The sequence below is a fragment of the Vipera ursinii genome (genome assembly GCF_947247035.1).
Source record: "Vipera ursinii genome assembly, chromosome: 10".
NCBI lineage: Eukaryota > Metazoa > Chordata > Lepidosauria > Squamata > Viperidae > Vipera > Vipera ursinii.
Window position 1 is genome coordinate 11219272 of NC_139520.1, and position 24483 is coordinate 11243754.

General features: G+C 38.9%; 1 protein-coding gene across 1 annotated transcript in view; it reads right to left on the reverse strand.

Moving 5' to 3' along the window:
• Nucleotides 1–24483, reverse strand: part of CDH8 (cadherin 8) — a gene marked incomplete at its 3' end in the record, with an annotated part of 198355 nt that overhangs the window by 112910 nt on the left and 60962 nt on the right. The window contains exon 3 of the mRNA XM_083370510.1: nt 83–202. Coding sequence (XP_083226636.1) covers nt 83–202 — 120 coding nt within the window. The remainder of the gene's footprint in view (nt 1–82; nt 203–24483) is intronic.

Here is a 24483-nt window from a genome sequence, read left to right on the forward strand (position 1 = left end):
CAGGACACAAAACAGCATTGGGGAAGCATTTCCCCCCCCCCCCATATCACATATGAAAGTCAGTTGGTTCTGAAACACTTACCTGTGTGTGGCTCAACTGAAAAATAAGGTTGTCCTTCCAAAATACTGTACACTAACTTGGCACTGTTTCCATAAACAGGATCATCTGCATCAGTGGCTGTCACTTTAGTAACGTATGTACCTAAGGACAAAAAGAAACAATATTGGATTTTGTTCAAGGCTCTGATTTCATATGTCTCTCCCAAATATCAGTGTCATTGTAACTTTGACTGGTCACTAAACAAAAGACTGTAAGGTGAGGACTACCTGGAATCAGGAAAACAAAATAGAAAGGAGTGAACAGAATGAAATATCCATATTCAGAGACACTAAATCACCTGTAGAGATGATTACCAGCATCAAATTCCTGGGTGTGAAGTTAACAAGTAGGCTGGCTTGGTCACTCAACAGCGAGACACTGGTGAAGCAGGCACAGCAGCACCTGCATTTTCTGTGTCGCATGAGAAAAGCACATCCTCCTTCCCCCATCCTTACCACTTTCTGTAGTGGGACAATCAAGAGCATCCTTTCATACAGCATCACAGTTTGTCTGGTTTGGAAGCATCCCTGCTTTGGACAGGAAGGCGGTGCAGAGAGTGGTGAGGATGGCCAAAAAGATCATTGGCAGTTCCCACCCTTAACAACCAGGACATAGCACAGAAGCGTTGCTTGAGCAGGCTCCGTAAGATTGTCTGGGACACTACACATCCTCTTCACGACCCGTTTTCCTTGTTACCTTCTGGGAGGAGGCTCAGAGGTATCCATAGCAGAACATCCAGATTCAGCCATAGTTTCATTCCATACAGTATAAACCTTGTGAACTCTCAACCTTCCTCCTTCCTTTATACAGTCAAGATGGACAGTGTTTCATATTTATTTTTTATGTATATGTAGGGGTGTGGGTCCATACATTATGTTGTATATAGTAAGTTTTATGTATTTGTACACTTTGAGAGAAAGCAACTAATTTTCATTTTTAATATGTGCCAATATGCCCATAGGGGAAAGAAATGACAATAAAGGTTATCTATCTATCTATCTATCTATCTATCTATCTATCTATCTATCTATCTATCTATCTATCTATCTATCTATCTTATCTATCTATCTATCTATCTATCTATCTATCTATCTATCTATCTATCTATCTATCTATCTTATCTATCTATCTATCTATCTATCTATCTATCTATCTATCTATCTATCTATCTATCTAAATCTCTCATTTCAAATGATGGAACAATTGAATCTTTCAGCAAGACAGTGACCTGAAACATACTTCCAAACAAACCAAGAAAGAATGAAGAAGACTTGGGGAGGGTTTCCAAAATTCCCCAGATTTGAATTTGAGTATCTCAAATATGCAAAGCCTGTGAGGATATGTAAGAATGTTTTCTAATCTGGAAGAGTGCTTCAGGGAAGAAGGGAGGGAGGTGGAACCCAAATTAATAGAAAAAAAAATTAATTTGGCTACATGAAATGTTTCGAAGCCATCATTTCTGTCCAAGGAAGAATTGTAAGGAACTCCCAAATTGGTAAGGGAGAATCTAGTTTGTGGTTCTCTTTTGTGTTGTCTTTGATAATGGAATTAACTAATGTTAGGTAAAATAAAGAAAAAAAAATCATCAGCTCATCAAAGAAGAAACAGAAAAATCCACACAGGTAGCTTCCAAACCATTAGAAGCTCAAATATGAATATATTTTTTCCAGTAATTATACTAACAGAATAAAAAAGCAGGATGGCCATTTCCTGGAAGATATATATTCATTCTTAATATTGTACCAATATGGTTCTGTACAGGGTAAATATTGTATTAATCTTGTTTTAATGATGGTAGATTCGGTAGTAAAATGTTTATCCTTGTGCAATGATGCAAGCATTGATCGATTTAATTTTATTTATTAGGCTGCACACAATTATCCTGTTTTATTTCAAGGAGATCTTTTGCATCGAGGCAATAACACACACTAACTTGATGCTTCCATTAGATATGTCAAGACAGGCCCAGTCTGCCTTGATCAAGGGGGTTCCCTTGCTTCACAAAAAGTGGCTTTTGCACATGTGGTGTGTGAGTCCAGAAACCAGATTGGACAGGCAAAGCAAAGCACAGTGTTCACTTTGCTCTGCCAATTAGAAGCAGCGTGTTGTGACACTTTGCAAAAGAGCTTAGAAGTCTGCTTTGATCAAAGTGAAGTGTCCCTTTGAGGCTTTCTGCAGCCCTAATATTTAGGTACCATCCTTTGGTTTTTGTTTTTTTTTAAATCCACCACACATATAACACTGAGGTGCTGTATCCTAAAATGTTAATTCAACAATATAAATAAAATATTTTAAAGCCACGCTCTCTTCCATAATCAAAGGGCTAATCTGAAAAATGCGTCAAAATTTTAAAAGCAGACAGTAAGCTCCACGGAGCACACTGAACAGTTTGGGAATTAAAATGAGAGAGCCTTTTGCATCAGATCATCAAGCCATATAATACAAATAAAGTTCAAAAAAGTTATCTCCTGAAGATCTAAAAAAATAGACAGACTAAGCATCAACAAGGGCAGACTTAGAGCAGGAGAAATCTACATGGATCTGTACAAACCTAAGCAGATCCAAAAACAAGGTTGGTCAAAAAGCAGAACAAAATAAAATGACTAACACATCCAGGCTAGTAAGTTACCAAGGAAATACATCAGCTGGAATATCATGATTAAAATTTTGTCTCTCCTAAGTTCCATCTTACGATTGAAAATGACAGCATCTAAGATAAGGATTTTGGAACACTGGTAACTTTGTTTTGAGAAAAGCAGTCTCTGTTTTATTTATTTATTTATTTATTTATTTATTTATTTATTTATTTATTTATTTATTTATTTATTTATTTTATTTTTATTCCATTTATATCCCGCCCTTCTCCGAAGACTCAGGGCGGCTTACAAGCTTAGCAGTAGCCTTCATTCTATGTATATGCCTGCTTATTAGGGCTTTCACACACACCCCAAGCGGCATTATTACAAAGTCAGCTTAATTGCCCCCAACAATCTGGGTCCTCATTTTACCTACCTCGGAAGGATGGAAGGCTGAGTCAACCTTGAGCCTGGTGGGACTCGAACCTGCACTAATTGCAGGCAGCTGGTGTTACTTAAGGAAGCATTAGCCCACTGCTCCACCAAGGCTCTAATTCTGATGCAAGGAAGTGACCAAAAGCAATGATGACCATGATAAATTGATTGTTGACAATATTTCAAGATGGACCGCAAGCCATATAACAAAATACAACAAAAACTAAATTAAATGATTAAATTATGATCAAAGAAATGAAGATGTACTATAACATTAAATGAAGGAGAGCATCCCCAACAAACTGGACTGCAAGAAAGACTAAACGAGGAATGGAAAAGAAACATGGCAAGGAAAGTATCACCTGGTGAGTATATAAATAAAAAAGCAGGCCAAGCAGACCTAAGAACAGGAAAAGGAAAAAAAAAAGAGCTAATTCTAGTTGCACAAGACCAAGCCTTGAGAACAAATATGTAAAAAGCCAGAACAGCAACAGACAGAAAATGCCACCTCTGCAAAGAAGCTGATGAAACAGTGGACCATATAGTTAGCTGCTATAAGAAGATCACACCAACTAACTACAAACAATAGCATGACAAAGTAGCAACAATGTTGCATTGGAATCTGCAAGAAATACTGTTTGTTGGGGAACTACCAGCCAGACAAGGAGGAAGGATTAAACAGGGAAGTAGCTTTGAGTCATTGCCCAGCTGCAAAAGGCTTAGAAGTGCCCTCCTCCTCTAAGTTCCATGGAATATTGTCTGTTTGTTTCCAAGACAAAGCAGTCTGGCCAGATTTTTGCATTATAGTATAATGCAATAAATTACTCAACTTCAACCCTTCACATGTCGATCTGGTTATTTGTGCCCAATATCATTTGCCTGCAAGCAAAAACTGATGGGATCATTAAACAGAGAAAGTAATAGAAAATTAAGAAGCTTTGGGACTTTAGAACTCAAACAGATAAGTCCCTTGCACGTAATACCCCAGACTTAACAACTGTTGACAAGAAAGACAAAAAGGTTCGGATAGTGACAGGAGAACAGAAATGAAAGAACTAGAGAAAATTTCAAAATACAAAGACGTGCAATTAACAGTAGAATAACAGTAATAAAAGAAAGCAAAGGTAGTGCCAGTAGCCATAGGCAGCTTGAGTGCAGTTCCAAAACATCTGGAAAACCATTTGAACACTATGGACATTGACAAAATCAAGATCAGTCAATTACAAATTGCAGCTGTTCTTGGGAATTGCTTACACCCCGCAACAATACCTTTAACACCATTAAATAACAATATCTGCCTATCGCAGGTCCTTTCCAAGGTGGATAAAAATACTAAATCCAGTCTAAACAACAGGTGTACTGTGTGACCAATCATGATCATAATAATAATTGGAAAAGGACAAGGTAGGGAGGGAGGGAGGGAGGGAGGGAGGGAGGGAGGAAGGAAGGAAGGAAGGAAGGAAGGAAGGAAGGAAGGAAGGAAGGAAGGAAGGAAGGAAGGCTTTCTAGGTAAGGTTAACATTTATAAGTATACCAGAAAGCTCCCCTCAAAAGACAGTACTATATGCCAGATTCTTCAAAGCAGAGAATAGAATCTCCATCTCCTTAGCAACTCAGAAATCTGGAACTACAAAATCAGGCAAGAACTCTTGGCAGCTTGGATAGCATCTTCAGAGGGTGAAGATCATTACACTACAGATACAAGATGTCAATCAATTGGTTTTCGATCGTTGTCCAGATCACATTGTAAAATGACTGAGAAATTTAGCCAGTTGGAACTACTCCACTGATTTCTGCTGGCCTCCTTCTTGCTCCTTGACTTTTTCTGCAGTGAATCAAGTCCTATTAATTAATCATTTCTCCCCTGTTCAGTTTGAATCGATCTGTTTTAGTTGGACTGTTCTGGGAAAGGTCTGACAAGAACTATGTTTCCTGAGTACCCTAGTCCCAACCTTGTCATCAATTAAACCAAAATCCAAATCCTTGTATCGATATCAACTTCCAGAATTCTGTAACCAACATGACCACTGAAATCCAGATACGTGAAGTACACTTAGGATGGCAAACCGTTGTTTTTCAACCTATGGTGTGTGAACCCTTGGCGGGGGGCACAATATTCTCACAGGGTGTCTGCGAAGGCTTGAATAAATGTTATGATTTAAATTTTGAGTTAAGTCTTATGGATACGTGGTGAAGAAAAGGTTGAGAACCACCAAATTAAACTATAGTTTACGAATAACCAAAAGCATCATTTTTTTAATCTATTAATAAAAAAAGGGCACAGAGACTCTTTTAACGAAACCTAGGCCTGTAGTGTTTTTCAACTATCAAAAATTATTCCTCATTTAACTTAACAAATTTTGTACATTTGACTGAGAAGCCAACTGATCTGCACTTCTTGGAATAAGGGGCAGAATGGAATTCAGCCAAGATAGAATAGCTTTCAAAGACGTGTAATAATTTGCCGCAAGCTCAGCCAAAAAAAGAGATTTTTCTTCAGAAATTCTCAATTTAAAATGATGCATTTTAAATGCATTGCAAGGTGAGACTGTATGCATTGCAAAAAGGCTGAGCCACAGAAGAAGGGGATAGTAAAGATTTATGAATAAGCATAGGAATCATGAATATATGGCATAGGCTTGCAACACATTTTTTTTCCCATTCATAAAGTGGCTGATGCTCTATGTTTTCAGTGTAAAAAAATCAGGGGCAAATGATATAATTTTATTTTAGAACAGTTACATTATCTGAAGTATCTTTTTAATACTTTGTAGAATGCAAAGCTACCTTATCAGAATTAAATGGACTTCCAAGCATTTGGGAAATAATCGCATCAAAGGGGTACAAAACTCTAGATGAATAATGCAATATATTATATTCCATTTAAGGTTTTTGCAGGAAGAGATTTCAAAGAACTTGGCAGTGGTTCAGCTGCTGTATAGAAAACCAATGGTTTGAAGGTGACATATTTTCTTTCTCTCATTTCCAGGTACAACAGCTTGAGGTAGCCACAGCCAGATTCTGAATATCATTTATTTTCTCTTCAATCACTTCACTCAGTTTCTTTTACTTTGCATTGTTAAGAGAGTCCCTTCTTTAAAAAAAGAAAGAAAGAAAGAAAGAAAGAAGGAAGGAAGGAAGGAAGGAAGGTAGGAAGGAAGGAAGGAAGGAAGGAAGGAAAGAAAGAAAGAAAGAAAGAAAGAAAGAAAGAAAGAAAGAAAGAAAGAAAGAAAGAGGGAGGGAGGGAGGGAGGGAGGAAGGAAGGAAAGAAGGAAGGAAGGAAGGAAGGAAGGAAAGAAAGAAAGAAAGAAAGAAAGAAAGAAAGAAAGAAAGAAAGAAAGAAAGAAAGAAAGAAAGAAAGAAAGAAAAGCTCTTTCTTTAGCTTTTTCAGGTCACTCTTGATTTTGATTGCAGAAAAAGCTAACCCAATCAAATCTGAGTCAATTCTCCCAGCTCTGTTAGCAAAATATCATTTACAAGATATCATTTACATCTATCTGTTAGAAAAGGAGTGATGACACTGCTTAGCATGTAATAAAAACAACTATTAATAAGAAAGTTTGCTGGACAGAAGCTGATATGCATTCCTAGGCAAACAAACTTTGACACAAGTCTCAGCGCTTACATCTAAACAGACACGTTTAGCATCTCACTAAGACTTGGCTTCCCCACAGGGATTCAGCACCATTTCCTGGAATAAAATTCGGTTCTTTACTTCCAAGTCAGTCATTCCAGTTCCAGAATTGGTGCAATAAACCTGATTGCCACAGGAACTGCCTAACTGAAATCAAATAACAATAAAAAGCTTGTCTAAATCCCCTCAATGCTTCACGAAGTAGCTAGCCAGAAATTTCTGGATCCATAAAGTAGGAGAATATACAGTGATTTCAGAGTGCAATAGTGGGTTAGTGAAGGTAAGTGTGTGTGTGTGTGTGTGTGTGTGTGTGTGTGTGTGTGTGTCTGCGCACACATCATTTATATATAACTGAGATATTTATTTTTAATTGATATACTTTCCATACAATGTTATATTTTTAATATTTTATTTTATTTATTTATTTATTTTTTTAAATTCCATTTATATCCTGCCCTTCTCCGAAGACTCAGGGCGGCTTACAAGCTTTAGCAGTAGCCTTCATTCTATGTATATGCGTGCTTATTAGGGCTTTCGCCCCCCCCCCCAGCAGCATTATTACAAAGTCATACTCATACTTTATACTCTGTATAAAGACCTTTGCTCATCTGGGATCCAAGTAAAATGTATGCCCACTGAATAGTTGAATAGCCTTACCTTTACAAATAGTCTCTACTACCAAAAGCAAAGAAAAACAAGACATATATATATATATTTAAATTTTAATCCCATTTATATCCCGCCCTTCTCTGAAGACTCAGGGTGGCTTACAATTTAAAGCACAAATCAATGTGCTTAGCAATAGCCTTCATTCTATGTATATGCCTGCTTATTAGGGCTTTCACACACACCCCAAGCGGCATTATTACAAAGTCAGCTTAATTGCCCCCAACAATCTGGCTCCTCATTTTACCTACCTCGGAAGGATGGAAGGCTGAGTCAACCTTGAGCCTGGTGGGACTCGAACCTGCACTAATTGCAGGCAGCTGGTGTTACTTAAGGAGGCATCAGCCCACTGCTCCACCAAGGCTCTAGCTCTATAATATCATATTATCTTACATATTTTTAAGCAGATGCTGAAGATGTCTCACTCTACCCAGCATTTCCCTGTCTGAATCTCATGCCTGAAATTTTTCTCCTCTCTCATTTTTTAGGTTGAATGTAAATGTGTCATTTTTCATAGCCCATATTACTCTTCAGCAGCTAAAGGTTAAGGTTTCAGTTTATTTGTTCCATTCAAGCATCACTTACTTTTTATAAGCCTGCCCATCTCGTAAGCACACAGTCAGTCTGTGTTCAGCACAAATGCTTGCAATTGTGCTAAATCTAGAAGGCTGGAAGATTGAATATTCATTGCATGTTTTCACACTGTTGTATAATGTTGAAACTCCTTACGCAGTTTGGAACCAAATCTTTATGTGCTAGGATATAAGGAAAAGAGTCACTTTCTTGTTTAAGCATGTAATCAGCTGAGTCCACCTCATGTCTCTCCACAGTTTGTGTTTTATTCACAGACTGTATTCACAAATCTGTTGCTATAATTAAGACTTAAAGGCGATCAAACCGGTCAGTCCTAGAGGAGATCAATCCTGACTGCTCTTTAGAAGGCCAGATCCTGAAGCTAAAACTCAAATACTTTGGCCACCTAATGAGAAGGAAGGACTCACTGGAGAAGAGCCTAATGCTGGGAAAGATTGAGGGCAAGAGAAGAAGGGGACGACAGAGAATGAGGTGGCTGGATGGAGTCACTGAAGCAGGAGGTGTAAGCTTAAATAGACTCCAGAAGATGGTAGAGGACAGGAAGGCCTGGAGGAATGTTGTCCATAGGGTCGCGATGGGTCGGACACGACTTCGCAGCTAACAACAACAACAAAAACTTTAATAAATCTCACACAATGGATTGCTTTTTCCACAATTGAACCTGGGATTTTTTTTTAGATTGGTTTGTATTGCAAGCACAATAATCTGTCTGTTGCATTAAAACATACTGGAGTAGACTAACACTAGCACTTTTGCCTCCCCACAAAGTCCCAAGCCATGTCATTGTTTAGTAATCTCTCCCCAACCAGAACTTCTCTTGAGACATCTTAGATTTCTTAGTGACAGCCATGTTGCCTAAAGTCCACAAATCTGGAAAGATCCCAGAGTGAGGATTGCAAGGAAGAAAGTGTTGAATGGCATGCATGCATATTGCATAAACCAAACTGAGAGCCTTTTTTTGGTCTGGTAGTTAAGACACCAGGCTAGAAAGCAGGAGACCATGAGTTCAGGTCCCGTCTTAGACATGAAAGCCATTTGGATGACTTTGGGCTTCTTACTCTCCAACCCACTTCACGGGAACGTGTGGGGGAAAATAGGAGGAGGAAAGTGTGTTGGACCAGTATGGGGTCACAGCATGCCAGCAACCGGGCCGCATGTGTGTAGGCAGCACACAAAACCACGCCCCCCTCTGATTCGTGGAAAAACCTCTCTTCATATAACCGGTCCCTGGTGCCCAAAAGGTTGGGGACCTCTGATCTATAACATACTTCATCACTATGTGGATCATTTAGCATCTATAAACAGCTGGTAGATACTGACTTTTGAGATTCAACACAGTATTTGATAGTGCTCAAACATGCCCTATAATGGATACATACATACATATATACATACATACATGCATATATGCATATGCACTATATATGTGTGCATATATGTACTTTTACTTTTATTATAATTACTTATAACTTACATGCTTATAGTTTTATGTATGAGTATACCTTATAATTTTACTTATTGCTTATTATAATTGGTTATAATTTACTTATAAGTAATTCTAACATAAGCTATAATAGTTACTTATCTTTTTTATTCAGGTAATTGAGCAAGAAAAAGAATTCATGAGTGGGTTTTAAACGTTAATTAAAAATAAAATAAAGCCCACCCATGAAATCTAGCCATTCAGTAGAGCCTTTATTCTTTATAGATACTGTATATTGCAAATGCTGGAGTATGAAATGTTAGCTAATTTTCCAGATTTATTTACAACCCAATATCTCAACTTATTCCAAGTTATATATCATTGGATTACTGATTAAACGTTATTCCTTATTTTCTTTTTTTCTTTTCTTTTAAGAATAGTGTATCAGAAGGAAGGGAAAAGGCAAGTGATTAAAAGGACACAAAAATAGCATGGAAGCACAAATTATCCTGAGTTCACACTTAAAGCAAAGTCCTCTAATCTGCCCTAGAGAGGAGATACACACCGCAATCAGGATTCTACAGCAAGCAGACCTGTAAATGTGCTTTATGACAGCTTCACTTAACTCTGCTTTTCCTAGTCTAGGTCAAGGACTCCATCAAAGCCTGTTATCAGCATCTCTGTTTAGATGACCCCAAAACAAGCACAATTTATACAGGGCATCTGCAATTTTGAGTTAATTGTACGAAAACTACCACGGACAGGTGTTGTTGACAAGACTGGGGAGAGGTGTTGGCTGTTAAAAGAAAATGATGACAATAATACAATCAAATCAGTCGGTCCTGTTTCATCCAGAAGAATGAAAAGCTAAGACGTGTATGTGTGTCTGTCTGTGAGACAGTGTGCATGTATGTGTACTCTTTATTTGTTTAATTTGGGCTGTTTTCTGAGCTCAGGATTCTTCTGCTGTTGTCACCACAAACCTATTCAAGTAAGACCTTCTGCAGTTGACACATCTCTATTTTAAAGGAAGTGGCTGTTATTATCTAAATTGCACTTGATCTTGCTTGTAAGAATATAAGATAATTTGTAAAAAATGACTGCAATAATATCTGAATTATTTTTTTTCTTCCTTTCAGCCACGCAATTAATGCTCTTTTATTCAATATTAGCACATTTGGGATAAATATATACAGAACTTTTAGCACATTATTTTTAACAGCCTGCTGAATCTGTGTTAATCACACAGTAAGTGGAGACTTCAAAGAAGAAGAACATATATTAATTAATAACTTGTGATATCATCTAGTTGCTAACACCTTAATTCACCATTTTATTCTGTTTGTGTCATGCTGAGATTTTGCTCTGAAATCCTTTTTTTTTAAATTTCACACCAGGGACAGAGGGTTAATGGAAATCTCATCCATGTCATCCTGCATAGAATCACCAACTTATTCTGCTCTGCTTTATTCTCTGTTCATCCTCTGCTTCTCTTAAGTGCAAAATAATACATTTGCCCCCTAAAGCACAGCAAAATACCCATTGCACAGAAGGCAAATTGATGGTGCTAAAAAAAGACAATTTAGGATTTTAAAGAACAGGCAAAATATCTAACCAACCACCACAAAAAAATAATCCAGCTAACATATAGTATTCATAATTGGGAATGTGTGCCAAAACCTATAGCTATTAGCTACTTCAATTAAGGAATGAATAAACCTTGGAATGAAAAAAAATGAAAGAAAGATAAAATCTTGCACTATTGCCCAGGATCTACTGCTAATTTTCATGATACTGGAAACTATTGACAAGACAGGGAGATATTGTTAGGGTGAAGGAGAAAAAAAAATATGAGAAAGAATTGAGCATCTGATGGAGCTAAGCGTATGCTTTCCTAATTCCTCAAAATGCCAGGAGAAAATAGAATAGCATTTAGACCTGCTTGCCATGGGAACTGAAATGTGTACATGGAAAGGGGAAAAAAACCTTTAATAATGTACACAGTCTGGAAGGACTCAGGAAAATATATGCACTGATTGTTTTCACTTCTGCCTGAAAATCTTTTGACATTATTAGTGCATAAGCTAAAGGGAAGGGAGGGAGGGAGGGAAGTGTTTCCAATTATTATTTATGCCCATAAGTGCCTTCTTGAGAATCAACCGTTTTAAAGTAGAGAACACACCTGGAATTTTGGAAACATGTCATTCATAAAATATCTACATTGGAGAATGAACAAATTTACTTGAACATCCCTCTTTACACAAAGGCAAATTGAAGATAATGCTTTTGAGTACCTTCTTGAGCCTCCAAGAATTTCCCTATCATCACCACCTCACTTTAATTCCCCCTGTCCAACCCAGACATGGGAATATGTCAACCGTCATCTTTTATCCTAAGATAAAACTCCTAAGACTTTTGTGTGCTGGTTTGCCAAATGTGATTTTGCTGTTTAAATTTAGGCTTGTGTTGGTGTGGAAAAAGAAGAAGAAGAAGAAGAAGAAGAAGAAGAAGAAGAAGAAGAAGAAGAAGAAGAAGAAGAAGAAGAAGAAGAAGAAGAAGAAGAAGAAGAAGAAGAAGAAGAAGAAGAAGAAGAAGAAGAAGAAGAAGAAGAAGAAGAAGAAGAGGAAGAGGAGGAGGAGGAGGAGGAGGAGGAGGAGGAGGAGGAGGAGGAGTCTGGGACCCTAATAGATATCAAGGGTTATCCCTTTTGAGGTATAAGAAAGATTCTTATTGTGCTTAGACACATATTAGGTCTATATATTTCTCATCAAAACATATTAAAATATCTATGGAGATTGTCAGTCATCCAGGTCATGGTTGTTCCAAAAGTGCTTTTACAAGAGGCAACTAGACTTTCTCTGAAGAACTGAAGAAGCAAAAGTCTTCAAGGAAAAACAAAGAAAGTCCAGTTGCCTCTTTGGGAAAACCACATAAAAGAAAAAGTAAAAAAGCTAAGAAGGAAACAAACAAACAGAAGAAGAAGAAAAACAGAACACACCACACCCTCTTCAATACTCCCAGATAAGCAGGGAGAAACACTAGATAAACAATCAATCAGAAAACAATATCCTGATCAAGGAACTACCAAGGAGACAACTACACCTCCATCAATATGGCAGGGCCACCTTCTGCATATAAACAAGGAGAAAATCCCATACTCACCATCAGTGCTGATCTTACCTAGTTGGGTAATGAACGATCTATTAACTACTGAAATTTTGCAACTAATATTTTTTCCCTGAGACAGCAAGGATATTTTAAGAAACACCATACCTGTAGTATCCCTTTACAAAACTAGGGTTTTTTTTTAAAAAACTGGTAAAATAATAAATACCTTCTCCTTAAATCAACTGGCTATAGGAAGAAGTGATAATGTTTATCTATAAAAGAGAACTAGAGAATATCTAATACCCATTTCCTGTTCTAGATCATGTAGGTTTTCCGTCCACAATAATATTTGCTTAGCTTCTCTCTCCTTTCTTATCATCTCATAGATAGCTGTTGTCATGGTAACTTAATTCCTTAGACTAATGTTACTATAATCTTATAGAAACCTGTCTAAATTGTTGACATGCAAAAAAAAAATGAAACAACTCAAAGGAATATTCTATTCACTTCTATTCCATTAAAAATATATTTAATCCATGCAATGGTTTATCCTTTAGATCAGAAATCACCGCTCTATAGTCTCATAAAAACATCCTAGCTGATTTTATGTGGTCCTTTTTATCTTGCTTCAAAAATGTTCTCCAAGTAAGCAATTCACACTTCTATCTAGACACTTTCAGTGTGTGTGTGTGTGTGTGTGTGTGTGTGTGTGTGTGTGTGTTTCCCCTAGGAGCCTCTTGGGAAGGAAAGGTAAAGGTAAAGGTAAAGGTTCCCCCGCACATATGTGCTAGTCGTTTCCGACTCTAGGGGCCGGTGCTCATCTCCGTTTCAAAGCTGAAGAGCCAGCGCTTGTCCGAGGACGTCTCCGTGGTCATGTGGCCGTCATGACTGGATGCCAAAGGCGCACGGAACGCTGTTACCTTCCCACCGTAGTGGTCCCTATTTTTCTACTTGCATTTTTACGTGCTTTCAAACTGCTAGGTTGGCAGAAGCTGGGACGAGTAACAGGCGCTCACTCTGTTACGCGGCACTCGGGATTCGACCCGCCAAACTGCCAACCTTCCGATCGACAAGCTCAGCGTCCTAACCCACTGAGCCACCGCCTCCCTGGGAAGGAAAGAGAGGGAGGTAAAAAAGGAGCTATCTCCAAAAGAACATCATGAAGAGTCAAAAGAGAGAGACAGAGAAAAATATTAGAGACAAATTCTGTGTGGGCTTAGTCATTCTGACTCTACCTTATCCTTACTTAAAAGAAGCAGAATAAAATACAGGTCATTCAGCTCAGTACAGTTAACACATACTTTTATAATAAAATAAAAGAATAATGCACAGCTATATATCTTTTCCCCATTCAAAAACAATAGAAAACTAAACAAGTATACAGTATATTTGTCTCTATGATTATGCTGTCTGCAGTTTGCTGTTGTTCTTCGGCTTTCTAGCTCTTTCACGAAGATCAAAACTGGTTGAGTATCAGAGCAGATTCGGAAACTTTTGCCAGGCTTACAATGGAAAGAAACCGTTTTGTCTTTTAGGAAATAGATGCAATCAAGTTGTGAAACCCGCTGGTTTCTAAAGGCTGATTCTTGAAGAAAGCACCATTTTTGATCTACTTTAATGTCTTATCAGCATGCAAGGAGGACCACTACATGCTTGGATTGCAGGCAAAGACAATGGAACCAAGACCAAATCACCACAGCTGGCTTATGCCATAATCTTTCTTATTATGGTTGGTTACACAGTCAGCCAGATGGTTAGGCAGGATTTGGCATTTTGTCAATCAAATCCCAAGAACCTTGGATATTCATTCTTATTCTTAGGCAAAGAAATAAGAGACAAATCCGTGCAATTCTAGAAAGTACAAAGGAAGCAGGAGAAGAATAAGCAATGTATTCAAACTGATTTCTAGAACGGGCAAAATTAGTCTGCCTTCTTCTGATTGTTATTATTATTATTATTATTATTATTTAATATTGTGATTACAACAACTTGCTAAGATACAAAGGTACAAAAATCTGTTGGCCTGAGAGCTAAACAATCTGTGAGGAACAACATCTAATCTCCCCTAGTATTTCAGGGAAAAATCCCAGGAAACTCTCTTTGGTGCACGCAGGTGTGAGACAAATCGCTACGTCTCAACATGACACAACAGTGCCACCTAAAGCATCTGGTAAATCAACCCCAAGCTGTCAGCCCTAAAGAAACCCGAGTTCATGTTTACTTCACCAGAACAGCTTCTCTCAGATGATCCTTGGCATCGCTGATGAAAACTCAGCAGCATCTTTATCATTCAATCAAAAGTGGTTAGAAAGGTGTATTGAACCAACAGTTCCATGACATCAGAGAGAGAAGATTTTGCTGCCCTGACAAAACAATTTGTTCAGTCCATCAAAGGGGCTGCTATTGTTGTTTCTGCATTCCACTGAACTGGGTGATCAGAGGCAGGCAGGTCTGTTTAACAGGAGGAGCAGACAATTTCTCTTCATCTCCTCTACAAACAAATGCTGAATATTGATAATAAGGAAAACATGATTGATCTGGGAACAGACTGTTCTTGAGGACATTTTCCTCCCATCAGGATTATGCAGATCTGATTTCCAGAATCAATTTCTCCAATCTAGAAGCAAGTTGAGGTGTCACAAACGTGGCATTCCGGATTACAATAGGCTTGTTTCAGAACCATGGAGTCAAAATTGAGCTATTTCTGGAGGATTTGCATTTGCAAACCAACAACCAAACCACCCAGAATGGCATGGTCCTGGAGGACATTCAACATGGTCTGGGAGAAACCAAAATTCTTGAATTCTGTGACATATTCCATTATTGGATCCATTAGTTCTGCACTTCCCTACTGGTAAGAGCCTTGGTGGAGCAGTGGGCTAATGCCTCCTTAAGTAACACCAGCTGCCTGCAATTAGTGCAGGTTCGAGTCCCACCAGGCTCAAGGTTGACTCAGCCTTCCATCCTTCCGATGTAGGTAAAATGAGGACCCAGATTGTTGGGGGCAATTAAGCTGACTTTGTAATAATGCCGCTTGGGGGTGTGTGAAAGCCCTAATAAGCAGGCATATACATAGAATGAAGGCTACTGCTAAGTTTGTAAGCCGCTCTGAGTCTTCGGAGAAGGGCGGGATATAAATGGAATTAAAATAAATAAAAATAAATAAATAATAAATTTGAAAAGATTATACTTCAATAAAATGATATTTACAGCAAAGATAGTTGATCTAGTTCTTGCTTGTAGAAGTTGATCAGGTTGAGCCCAAAAGAGGGGTCAAATGCTTCATCAGACTTGAGTCCCTTCATGCCCATGGACTCTTTATTTACTGCCAATTTGCTTTAACTGTTAGTAGTTCAGCTTTTTATAGAGAGCATAAGCTTGCAATAAACTTTTATATTCATTTGAGCTACCTGGACTTTTGATTTTCCTTTCCTTGACATTACTACTTACAATGTAACAAAGACATTAGATGATTCCATATCTTACAGGTGGATTTGCTTTGAATCTAAATGATTTTCATTGCTAAAAGTCAGTGGCTTTCATTCATGACAAAGGCAACAGGAAATTAAATAAGAGTCTGTGCAGTTTCCTTAGCTATTCAGTAACTTCATTTGCACTGCATACTTAACAATGATTAACCCATTTTGGGGAGAATTGGGCAATGACTGAGTTCATATAATAAAGTAGATGGAGGTGAAATTGATTAATTATTATGTGTCACACAAACCCGTCCACTAGACAATCATGGCTTACTTGAACACAAATTAGTCTGGCTCCAAGACATAGAAGTAACCATTGTTTCTCACTTGCAGATCCTGCCTGTGTGGTTTATGAAGTGCAGAAGAAGTCAACTTTGCCACTTTTGCTTGGCAAATTTGATTTGTTCTCTTATACAATGAAAACTGGATTGCTGTTTCTTCCTTGTGAATACCCAAGAAAAGAATCACACATACCCCTTCAACCCATTTTTGGAGCCCCCCCACAGTATTGCAAAAATCAATGAAATTATTTCCAACTACATTGAATTTAGAAACACAAATGCCCTTAAGTATATTTAATGATTTTTTTTAAAGAGATATCATCCTGAAAAGCATGAGGTTCTAACATTAATACTTCTGTGTTGAAAGCACCAAAGTGCCTCTATGGTGAAAGGATTTGCCGGTGACATTATAAGTGCATGAGGGCTGCCCAGTTGGGGGCTCCATTTGAGGTACCCACAGAGGTGGTACCAATTTATCTACTTGCAGTCACCAGCTTTCGAACTGCTGGGACAGCAGAGCTGAAGCATGTGACGGGAGCTCACCTACCCCATGGCAGCAGCAAGTCTTGCCCAGATTCACCTGGTACACCAGTTGCGCCCCTTTCTAGACCAAGATGCCCTATGTACAGTCACCCACGGACTCGTTACCTCCCATATAGACTACTGTAATGCCCTCTACATGGGGCTGCCCTTGAAGACCACCTGGAGGCTTCAACTGGTGCAGAGTGCAGCTGCACGGGTAGTGATGGGAGCACCCCGATACTCCCATATTACACCCCTCCTGCGTGAGCTGCATTGGCTACCGGTTGCCCTCCGGGTGAGATTTAAGGTGCTGGTTCTTACCTTTAAAGCCCTACATGGCTTAGGCCCGGGATACTTGCAGGACCGTCTGCTGCCGGGAACGAATTCCCATCGCCCAGTACGCTCACACAGAGAAGGCCTCCTCAGGGTACTGTCGGCCAGACAATGTCAGCTTGCGACCCCCAGGGGAAGAGCCTTCTCTGTGGGAGCGCCAGCCCTATGGAATCAGCTCCTCCCTGAGCTTCGGATGGCCCAAAATCTCCAATCCTTTCGCCGTGGCCTCAAAACACTCCTTTTCCACCAGGCTGACCTGGACTGACAGGGATTTTAATTATATTTACAATTCTAACTCTATTCTTTAATTTATTTTAATTTATTTCAATTTTTTTATTTTTAATTTACTGTACAGAGACCTTTAAGTTTTGTTGTTGTTAGCCGCCCTGAGTCCCTCGGGAGATAGGGCGGGATATAAATCCCATTAATAAATAAAATAAATAAATAAATAAGTCTGCCGATCATCAGCTCAACCTCGTAACTCATGAGCCATTGTGCTGCTTCGCTATGAAGTCCTATCTCTATCCATATATGTCACTGCTGTCCTAACCTTTGCACCCTACAGCTTTCCAAAAATTGTACTTGTGGCCCCTTAGGAAAGAACTGTTGCCCATTTCTACCCTGAATAGTCCGTGATGGAATCTTTGGAGGCCCTCAAACTATAAAGACACAGTACAAGCCTTTTCATTTGTAGATAACAGTACAGTGTTATATGCAAGATAAAGAGTGAGAACATTAATCTTTCCAGCATCCCACAAATAAAAGGCTTCTTTTTCTCAAGTTCCCTGGGTTTTCTTTGCAGAGTGTTGGAGAGATTAATTCATTCACCCTTCTATCTTGCTTATAACTTTGTGTCGTTATCTAAAAATGAAATGGCTTGTACAACATCTTTGTTGCTTGAGGGCTTTGGTTCAGATACAGGTTTGCTAGGTCCAGGCATGCGGCATCATGCATCATGCAGCAATATTATTTCAAGGCATGAATGTTTCATGTGGGAAGGAAGGAAGGAAGGAAGGAAGGAAGGGAGGGAGGGAGGGAGGGAGGGAGGAAGGAAGGAAGGAAGGAAGGAAGGAAGGAAGGAAGGAAAGGAGAGAGGGAGGGAGGGAGAGAGGGAGGAAGGAAGGAAGGAAGGAAGGAAGGAAAGAAAGGAGGGAGGGAGGGAGGGAGGGAGGAAGGAAGGTAGGAAGAAAGGCAGGAAGGAATTTCTTGTATTTTCTTAGATTGCTCAAGTAATTCTTTCAAATTTCTTTTTTGTAGTATTTTTGAGCTGTGTTTCTGGTTGGAGGCAATAAAAGTAGTTTTCTGCTCTCATCCTTCCACATTCTAAGCCCTCCCATTTTTTTCAGATAAGAAAAAAGCCCCGGGAGAGGACTATTGTGCAACTCTTGGGATTTAATAAAAGCTCAGTAACTATAGCAGTCTGCAGTCCACAGAAGAAGGAACTGAACTCCTCTTTGCCAACTCATGACCAGGTAAATGGAAGGCCACCACTCTCCGCCCACGAACATTTCTTAAAATGCTCTTTTCCTCTGGGAAGAACATTTGAAAGCCATTCTGGTTCATCGGCTTGAATAAGAACTGGTAGGAAAACTTCCCTTCCCTTTTGCTGTACAGTTTTTCAGACTTTAAACAAACCATCCATCTGTTCTGTTTTCTTGGGCCACGCAGGCACTTCATTTTTTTGTCTGTTTGTTTGTTTCTGTGTGCCTTCATGTGGGAAGGAAGGAAGGAAGGAAGGAAGGAAGGAAGGAAGGAAGGAAGGAAGGAAGGAGGGAGGGAGAGAGGGAGGGAGGGAAGGTTTGTGACTACCTGGGCTAGTCCATGCCATTTTCTTGCAAGGTTTCTTGGAAGTGGCTTCCTCTTGATTTCTTCTTCCTAGGGCTGAGAGAGGGTGACTGGTCTAAGATCATCCAGTTGGTTTTCCTCCAGTTTCTAGCCTGGTGCCTTAACAGCTACCCTAAACTGGCTCCCAGTTGCTTTAGAGAACCTCCTAAAATGGAATGAAAGCAACGATTCCCTCCTGCTGTTTTTTTTTTCCTCTCCAGCTTCTGATATTCAAAGCTCTGCGCCATGGATTTCCTTTAGCTATCATGGCTAATCCACCTTGGCTTCTATGATTTTGTCTTCTTTAGCATAATCTCTTAAAGCTATTAAATCCCCTATCCTGGAGCATTTCTTTTATCTCTTCCAAATCTGTCACCAAATTCACTAAATGACTTGGATGAAAGAGAAGTATTTTTTCCCCTCTTCATTATAAATTATCTTCCCTTTTTCCTATTCTGTGAATCACTTTTATTTTTTTTATTATACTGACACATATTTGCAAATAATTGAGGTGAAGGTAAAGGTTCCCCTGCACATGCGTGCTAGTCGTTTCCAACTCTAGGGGCCGGTGCTCATCTCCGTTTCAAAGCCGAAGAGCCAGCGCTTGTCCGAGGACGTCTCCGTGGTCATGTGGCCGGCATGACTAGATGCCTAAGGCGCACGGAACTCTGTTACCTTCCCACCGTAGTGGTCCCTATTTTTCTATTTGCATTTTTATGTGCTTTCGAACTGCTAGGTTGGCAGGAGCTGGGACGAGTAACAGGCGCTCACTCTGTTACGCGGCACTCAGTATTCGACCCGCCAAACTGCTGACCTTCTGATCGACAAGCTCAGCATCCTAACCCACTGAGCCACCGCGTCCCTAATTATGAGCAGATAATCAATTGGGGGAGATGTATTTCTTTTATTCTTTAAAAATGTAATAATAATTGATAGTCTTACGTTTGTTTTTTTAAGCATGTGCTTAAAGCTTTGACAATTAAATTAAAGTCAGGAATTTATCGAAACTGAAAAGCCTGTTATTAGAAGTATAATTATCCTAGAACAATCTAGGAAAAATAAAATCTCCCTCCTGGACTTTATTAGTCAAAGTTGTTGTTTGGGGATGAAGCTTGAAAAACACATTCTATATATATCTGCATCTGTATCTCTGCATAACAGAAGTGCTAATCTTGAACTTCAAAAGAGGAAACACACAAACAGATGCACACAATAAGTTACCTGTTTTTCAAATCTCAAAGCTATCTAGAGCACCACTGCATGTTTAATTCTGAATTTTCTGCATTTTATGATAGACTTTCATTTCAAACATAAGAACAAAATATGCACAGAAATAAAATTGAATAATCACATAGGTTCAGTTATGGCAGTAACTTGAAAATGTGTGTATTAAAAACAACACCACCACAAAAATGCAAGAGTTAGAAAGTTACATGTAATCTACCTTGACATGAAATGTAAAAAAAAAATGGAATACCTGGGACAAAAGATATGTTTCAGAAATGGGGTGATTTAATATAGGCAATTACTGTTGCATGCATTTACTTATTCTTCAGTGGATATGTTTTATTAGTATGTCGCTTGAGAGTGTGGTATTATTTGTTGTGTGTCTAGAACTTGTAATACGTCTGGTAAATTCTAAGCAACTAATTTCCCATGTAGAATCCTCAACTTAAAACATTTTAAAAAATTATTTTCAAGATTCTCCTCATTTCACCTCCAGCCTTCAACTGCACTGAATTTTTCTTCCCCTTACTTGAAAGTACTTACCACTGACTAAAAGCATGAAGAAAGCCAGCGGACGTGACAGCAACAGGAAAGCTATTAGAGTAGCAACAGACTCAACTTTTGAGCTTGAATTTTCTGCTACATCAAAGGTTAAAAGGCAGAATTAACTGTTTACACTGAACTGCCTTTACAGCCATTTGCAGTTGGAGTAATTCAGTGAGACATGCACACAATACTTAAGAACAAACATCTCAGATTGAGGGCTTGCAAAGGAAAGAGGCTACTCTGAGCTTCTGCTGTGCATTAGGTTGGGAAAAGGACACTTTGTAAATGTTTCTTGGGAAGATTTCTTTTTTAAAAATGTTTTTATTCCTAGCCATAATGGCTATTAGGTTACCAAAAGTGTCTTGCCTCTGAATTATCAGTTGCTGAGAAACAACGTTGAGAAACAGCTACTATGGGAACTGGACTGCTAAGCTAGAATGTCCCAAAGGTGCTTTTTCAAAAGGCAATTGGACTGGGTTTTTTTTTCCCCCTTGAGAAAGAAGAAGAATCTTCTGGATTATTCTGGATAGAGAGGACCATTGGTTTGAAAGAGAGATAAAGGAGGCCATTTAGCAGCTCTCTCTCAACAGAGAGGGAAGAATAAGACACTACCTATCTCCTGTCTACAATGCAGCTGTTCTGTACCAGCCTACTACCGGCCCTGCAGAAAAGGCAGGGACAACCCCTTTTACAAACGGCAAGAGGCTGGAACTAAGCCTGCCAAATTTATTAACATAAAACAGAGCAAAACAAGACACGAACCATGAAACAGGAGCTATTCAAACGGTTGCCTTCAGCAAACCAGCCATCCCACACATTCCCCTTTTAAACAGTTCAGGGCATGGCTTCTCTCTGCCTCCTTCCGAGGTGCCCCATTGCCTTCCTCTGTTTACTCCTGATTGACTGCCTCCTGCGTCGGGTGTCCTTGAACAGGGCCAGCTGTGGGTCATCTTCATCCACATTGTCAGTCTCACACAGCTGGGTCTGCGTCATAACCAGATGGGAGGAGCCTGGCTGAGGGCTCTGCGGAGCCTCAAGGCCATCATCAGCAAGCTCTCCAACACCCCCCTCCTCCTCCTCTGAATCGTCCGACCCAACTGCCGAACCCACAGGCTGACCCTGAATCACAACAGCAGCCCTTGAAGCAGTTCCAAGAAGATTTTACCCACATTTGATTCAGATGACCCTGAGATCAAAGCTAAATGCCCAAGCAGCCTCAAGAGTTCTCAGGGCAAGTGCTAACAACCAGATGACTGCAAAGAAATACAATCTTCTACTCCCTCCCCCCCCCACATCCTTTCAGAAGTAATCCTTCTATCGTACCCACCATTCCCCCGGAACCGAAGAAGTTTCTTGAATGAAGCTTCCTCAAAAGGGGAAAAAACACACACAAAACAGTCAAGTTGCCTTTTGAAAAAGCACTTGTGCGACAGCTATGACCTGGATGAATGAGGAGTTCCACAGACTCTAAGGCAGAACGGTCTGTGACTTGATTTGGAAGAGCTCTTAAGGACTGCAATAACTTTACTAGTGTTTGATGCAAGTGAAAATAGCTCTGTTATCCTAATAATATTTTATTTTTGCTAATTTCTTCCATTGAATGGGAGAAAATCTCCTTTAAGAATAAGGGGGGGGAAAGCATTGAAATGTATAGTATTTAAGTTGGCTTCCTTACAGAATAAGTGCTCGAGGGTTGACTGTGTGTCTTTTTTTACTCTTTTTTTCATTTTGCACACACCCCTTCAAAAGCATTATTAGGTTCTGGCATGCATTTCAATAAAATTCCAAAGAAAGAAATCAGAAGGAAATCTATCTCATTGGGCAGTCAGAGTGAACTATGAATATATATATGTATATGTATATGTATATGTATATGTATATGTATATATATATATATATATATATATATATATATATATATATATATATATATATATATATATATATAACACCACCAACTATTGTCTTTTCCATTATGTCATTTTATCAAGTACACTGAAAAGCATTGTAAAGAAATTCAAAAGAAAATACTCAAGCACTCTGAACAAAATGTTTTTAAAAAATTATTTTACCAGAGGGGAAAAAAACCCCTTTTTAAGAAAATTGTTTAGAAAACTCATACAGACTTCACTGTGACATTATAAAATGTTAGCAAAATAAATATGGGTTTCTTTTAGGCAGTAGGAAAAATTACTTCAAGCGCCATTCATGGAAATGGTTAGATGGACTGATATTTTTTATTCAAGTAAAATTAATGGACTCAAATCTAATAGTGGTTTGGGCTTTCCCATCTATCCATTGAATCATTGCTTTTATAAGGGGGAAAAATCACATTGGCGTGTGCATGCGCACACACACACACACACACACACACACACATACATACAAAACCCCAAAATTACACTGAGCTTGACTGCTATGAGAAGAAAGTAAGTCTCAAATAACCATTGTGCTATGTCACTGTTACCCAGAACAAGCTATTCTGACATCAAAGTGACATCATCACAACTTCATTGCATCAATGGTTGCATCATTTCCATCACTGCAGAATCATGTACATGTCACCATTTGCCTTCACCCCATCTGGGGAAGCTCATCTTACTATTTTACAAACATCTCAATCAAAAGATGAGGTGTTAACAATTCTATTCCAGCTCCATACAATAAGTCTCCAGATCATAGTCTCTGAAAGTCCAACTAGAAAAGGATAGAAAAATGGTTATGTATTCCATAGACTTCCTGCCAAGTCTTTTTTTTATTCTGCAAGCTTCAAGAAACATCTTATTCTTTTGCTGATAGAAATGTATAGTTTTATTCAATAAGCTTTTCATTTGATGAAGAACATCTTGCCTAGGAACCTATCTTTCATATGCTTTGCTTTGAATTGTAGCCATTATTAACATTCACCCAACACTCCATATTTTCTTTGTTCTTTTCTCTTTTTAGTGCCAAGAGTTTGCATTCTCTCGCCAACATGCTGGCAAAAACATATAAATGTCTAAGCCATAGGCCTTCGTTGCCCTGGGGTATAATTAAAGGAGCTTAACATATTAAGCACACATTTGAGTCGTGGAGAACTCTTATGCCAATTTCGGCAGAAGCAGTTAAAAGGAGCAAAGGCATTCAAAACCTCCAGAAGAGATGGAATTGACAAGCCAGCTCAATTTCAACTTTACAAATGCTTCTGGGCCCACTCCAGTTAGTACAGACAATAGCTTTTTAGAGTGGGTTGTGCTGGCTGTCAAAAATTGAGCAACAATGGCCTCTTAAACTCAATGTGGATGGCTGTACTTCTGCTTTAAAACTGCAATAGGACAGTCTATTGTTTTTAGTTCCCAGACAGGACACAACACTGAGAATAAAGCATCCAGGCATTTTTCCAAGTAAACATTTATGAGCAGCTCGCCTTGACAGCTTTATAGAGATTGCTGAAAGTCACATTATTGGCTACCTTCAAATAAGGCAAGATCCCTCAAAATGCCTATGGGCACGAATACAGAGTGAAAGAGAGAAATTTGCAAAGCAAGGTGAGAAATGGTAAACAGGGCCTTACTAAACCTTCTTCAAGTCCTAGTTAGCCTGGCATATGGTGAGGAATGTGGGGAGATTTCATTTCTCATTTGAAGTGTCGCAATCTGTTATTGTTACGTTATATAATTATATATCCTGTACTTTATTCTAATAATACTGTGAAGTAATAGGCTATTAAAAAAATAGCCTGATTGCCCAGATCAT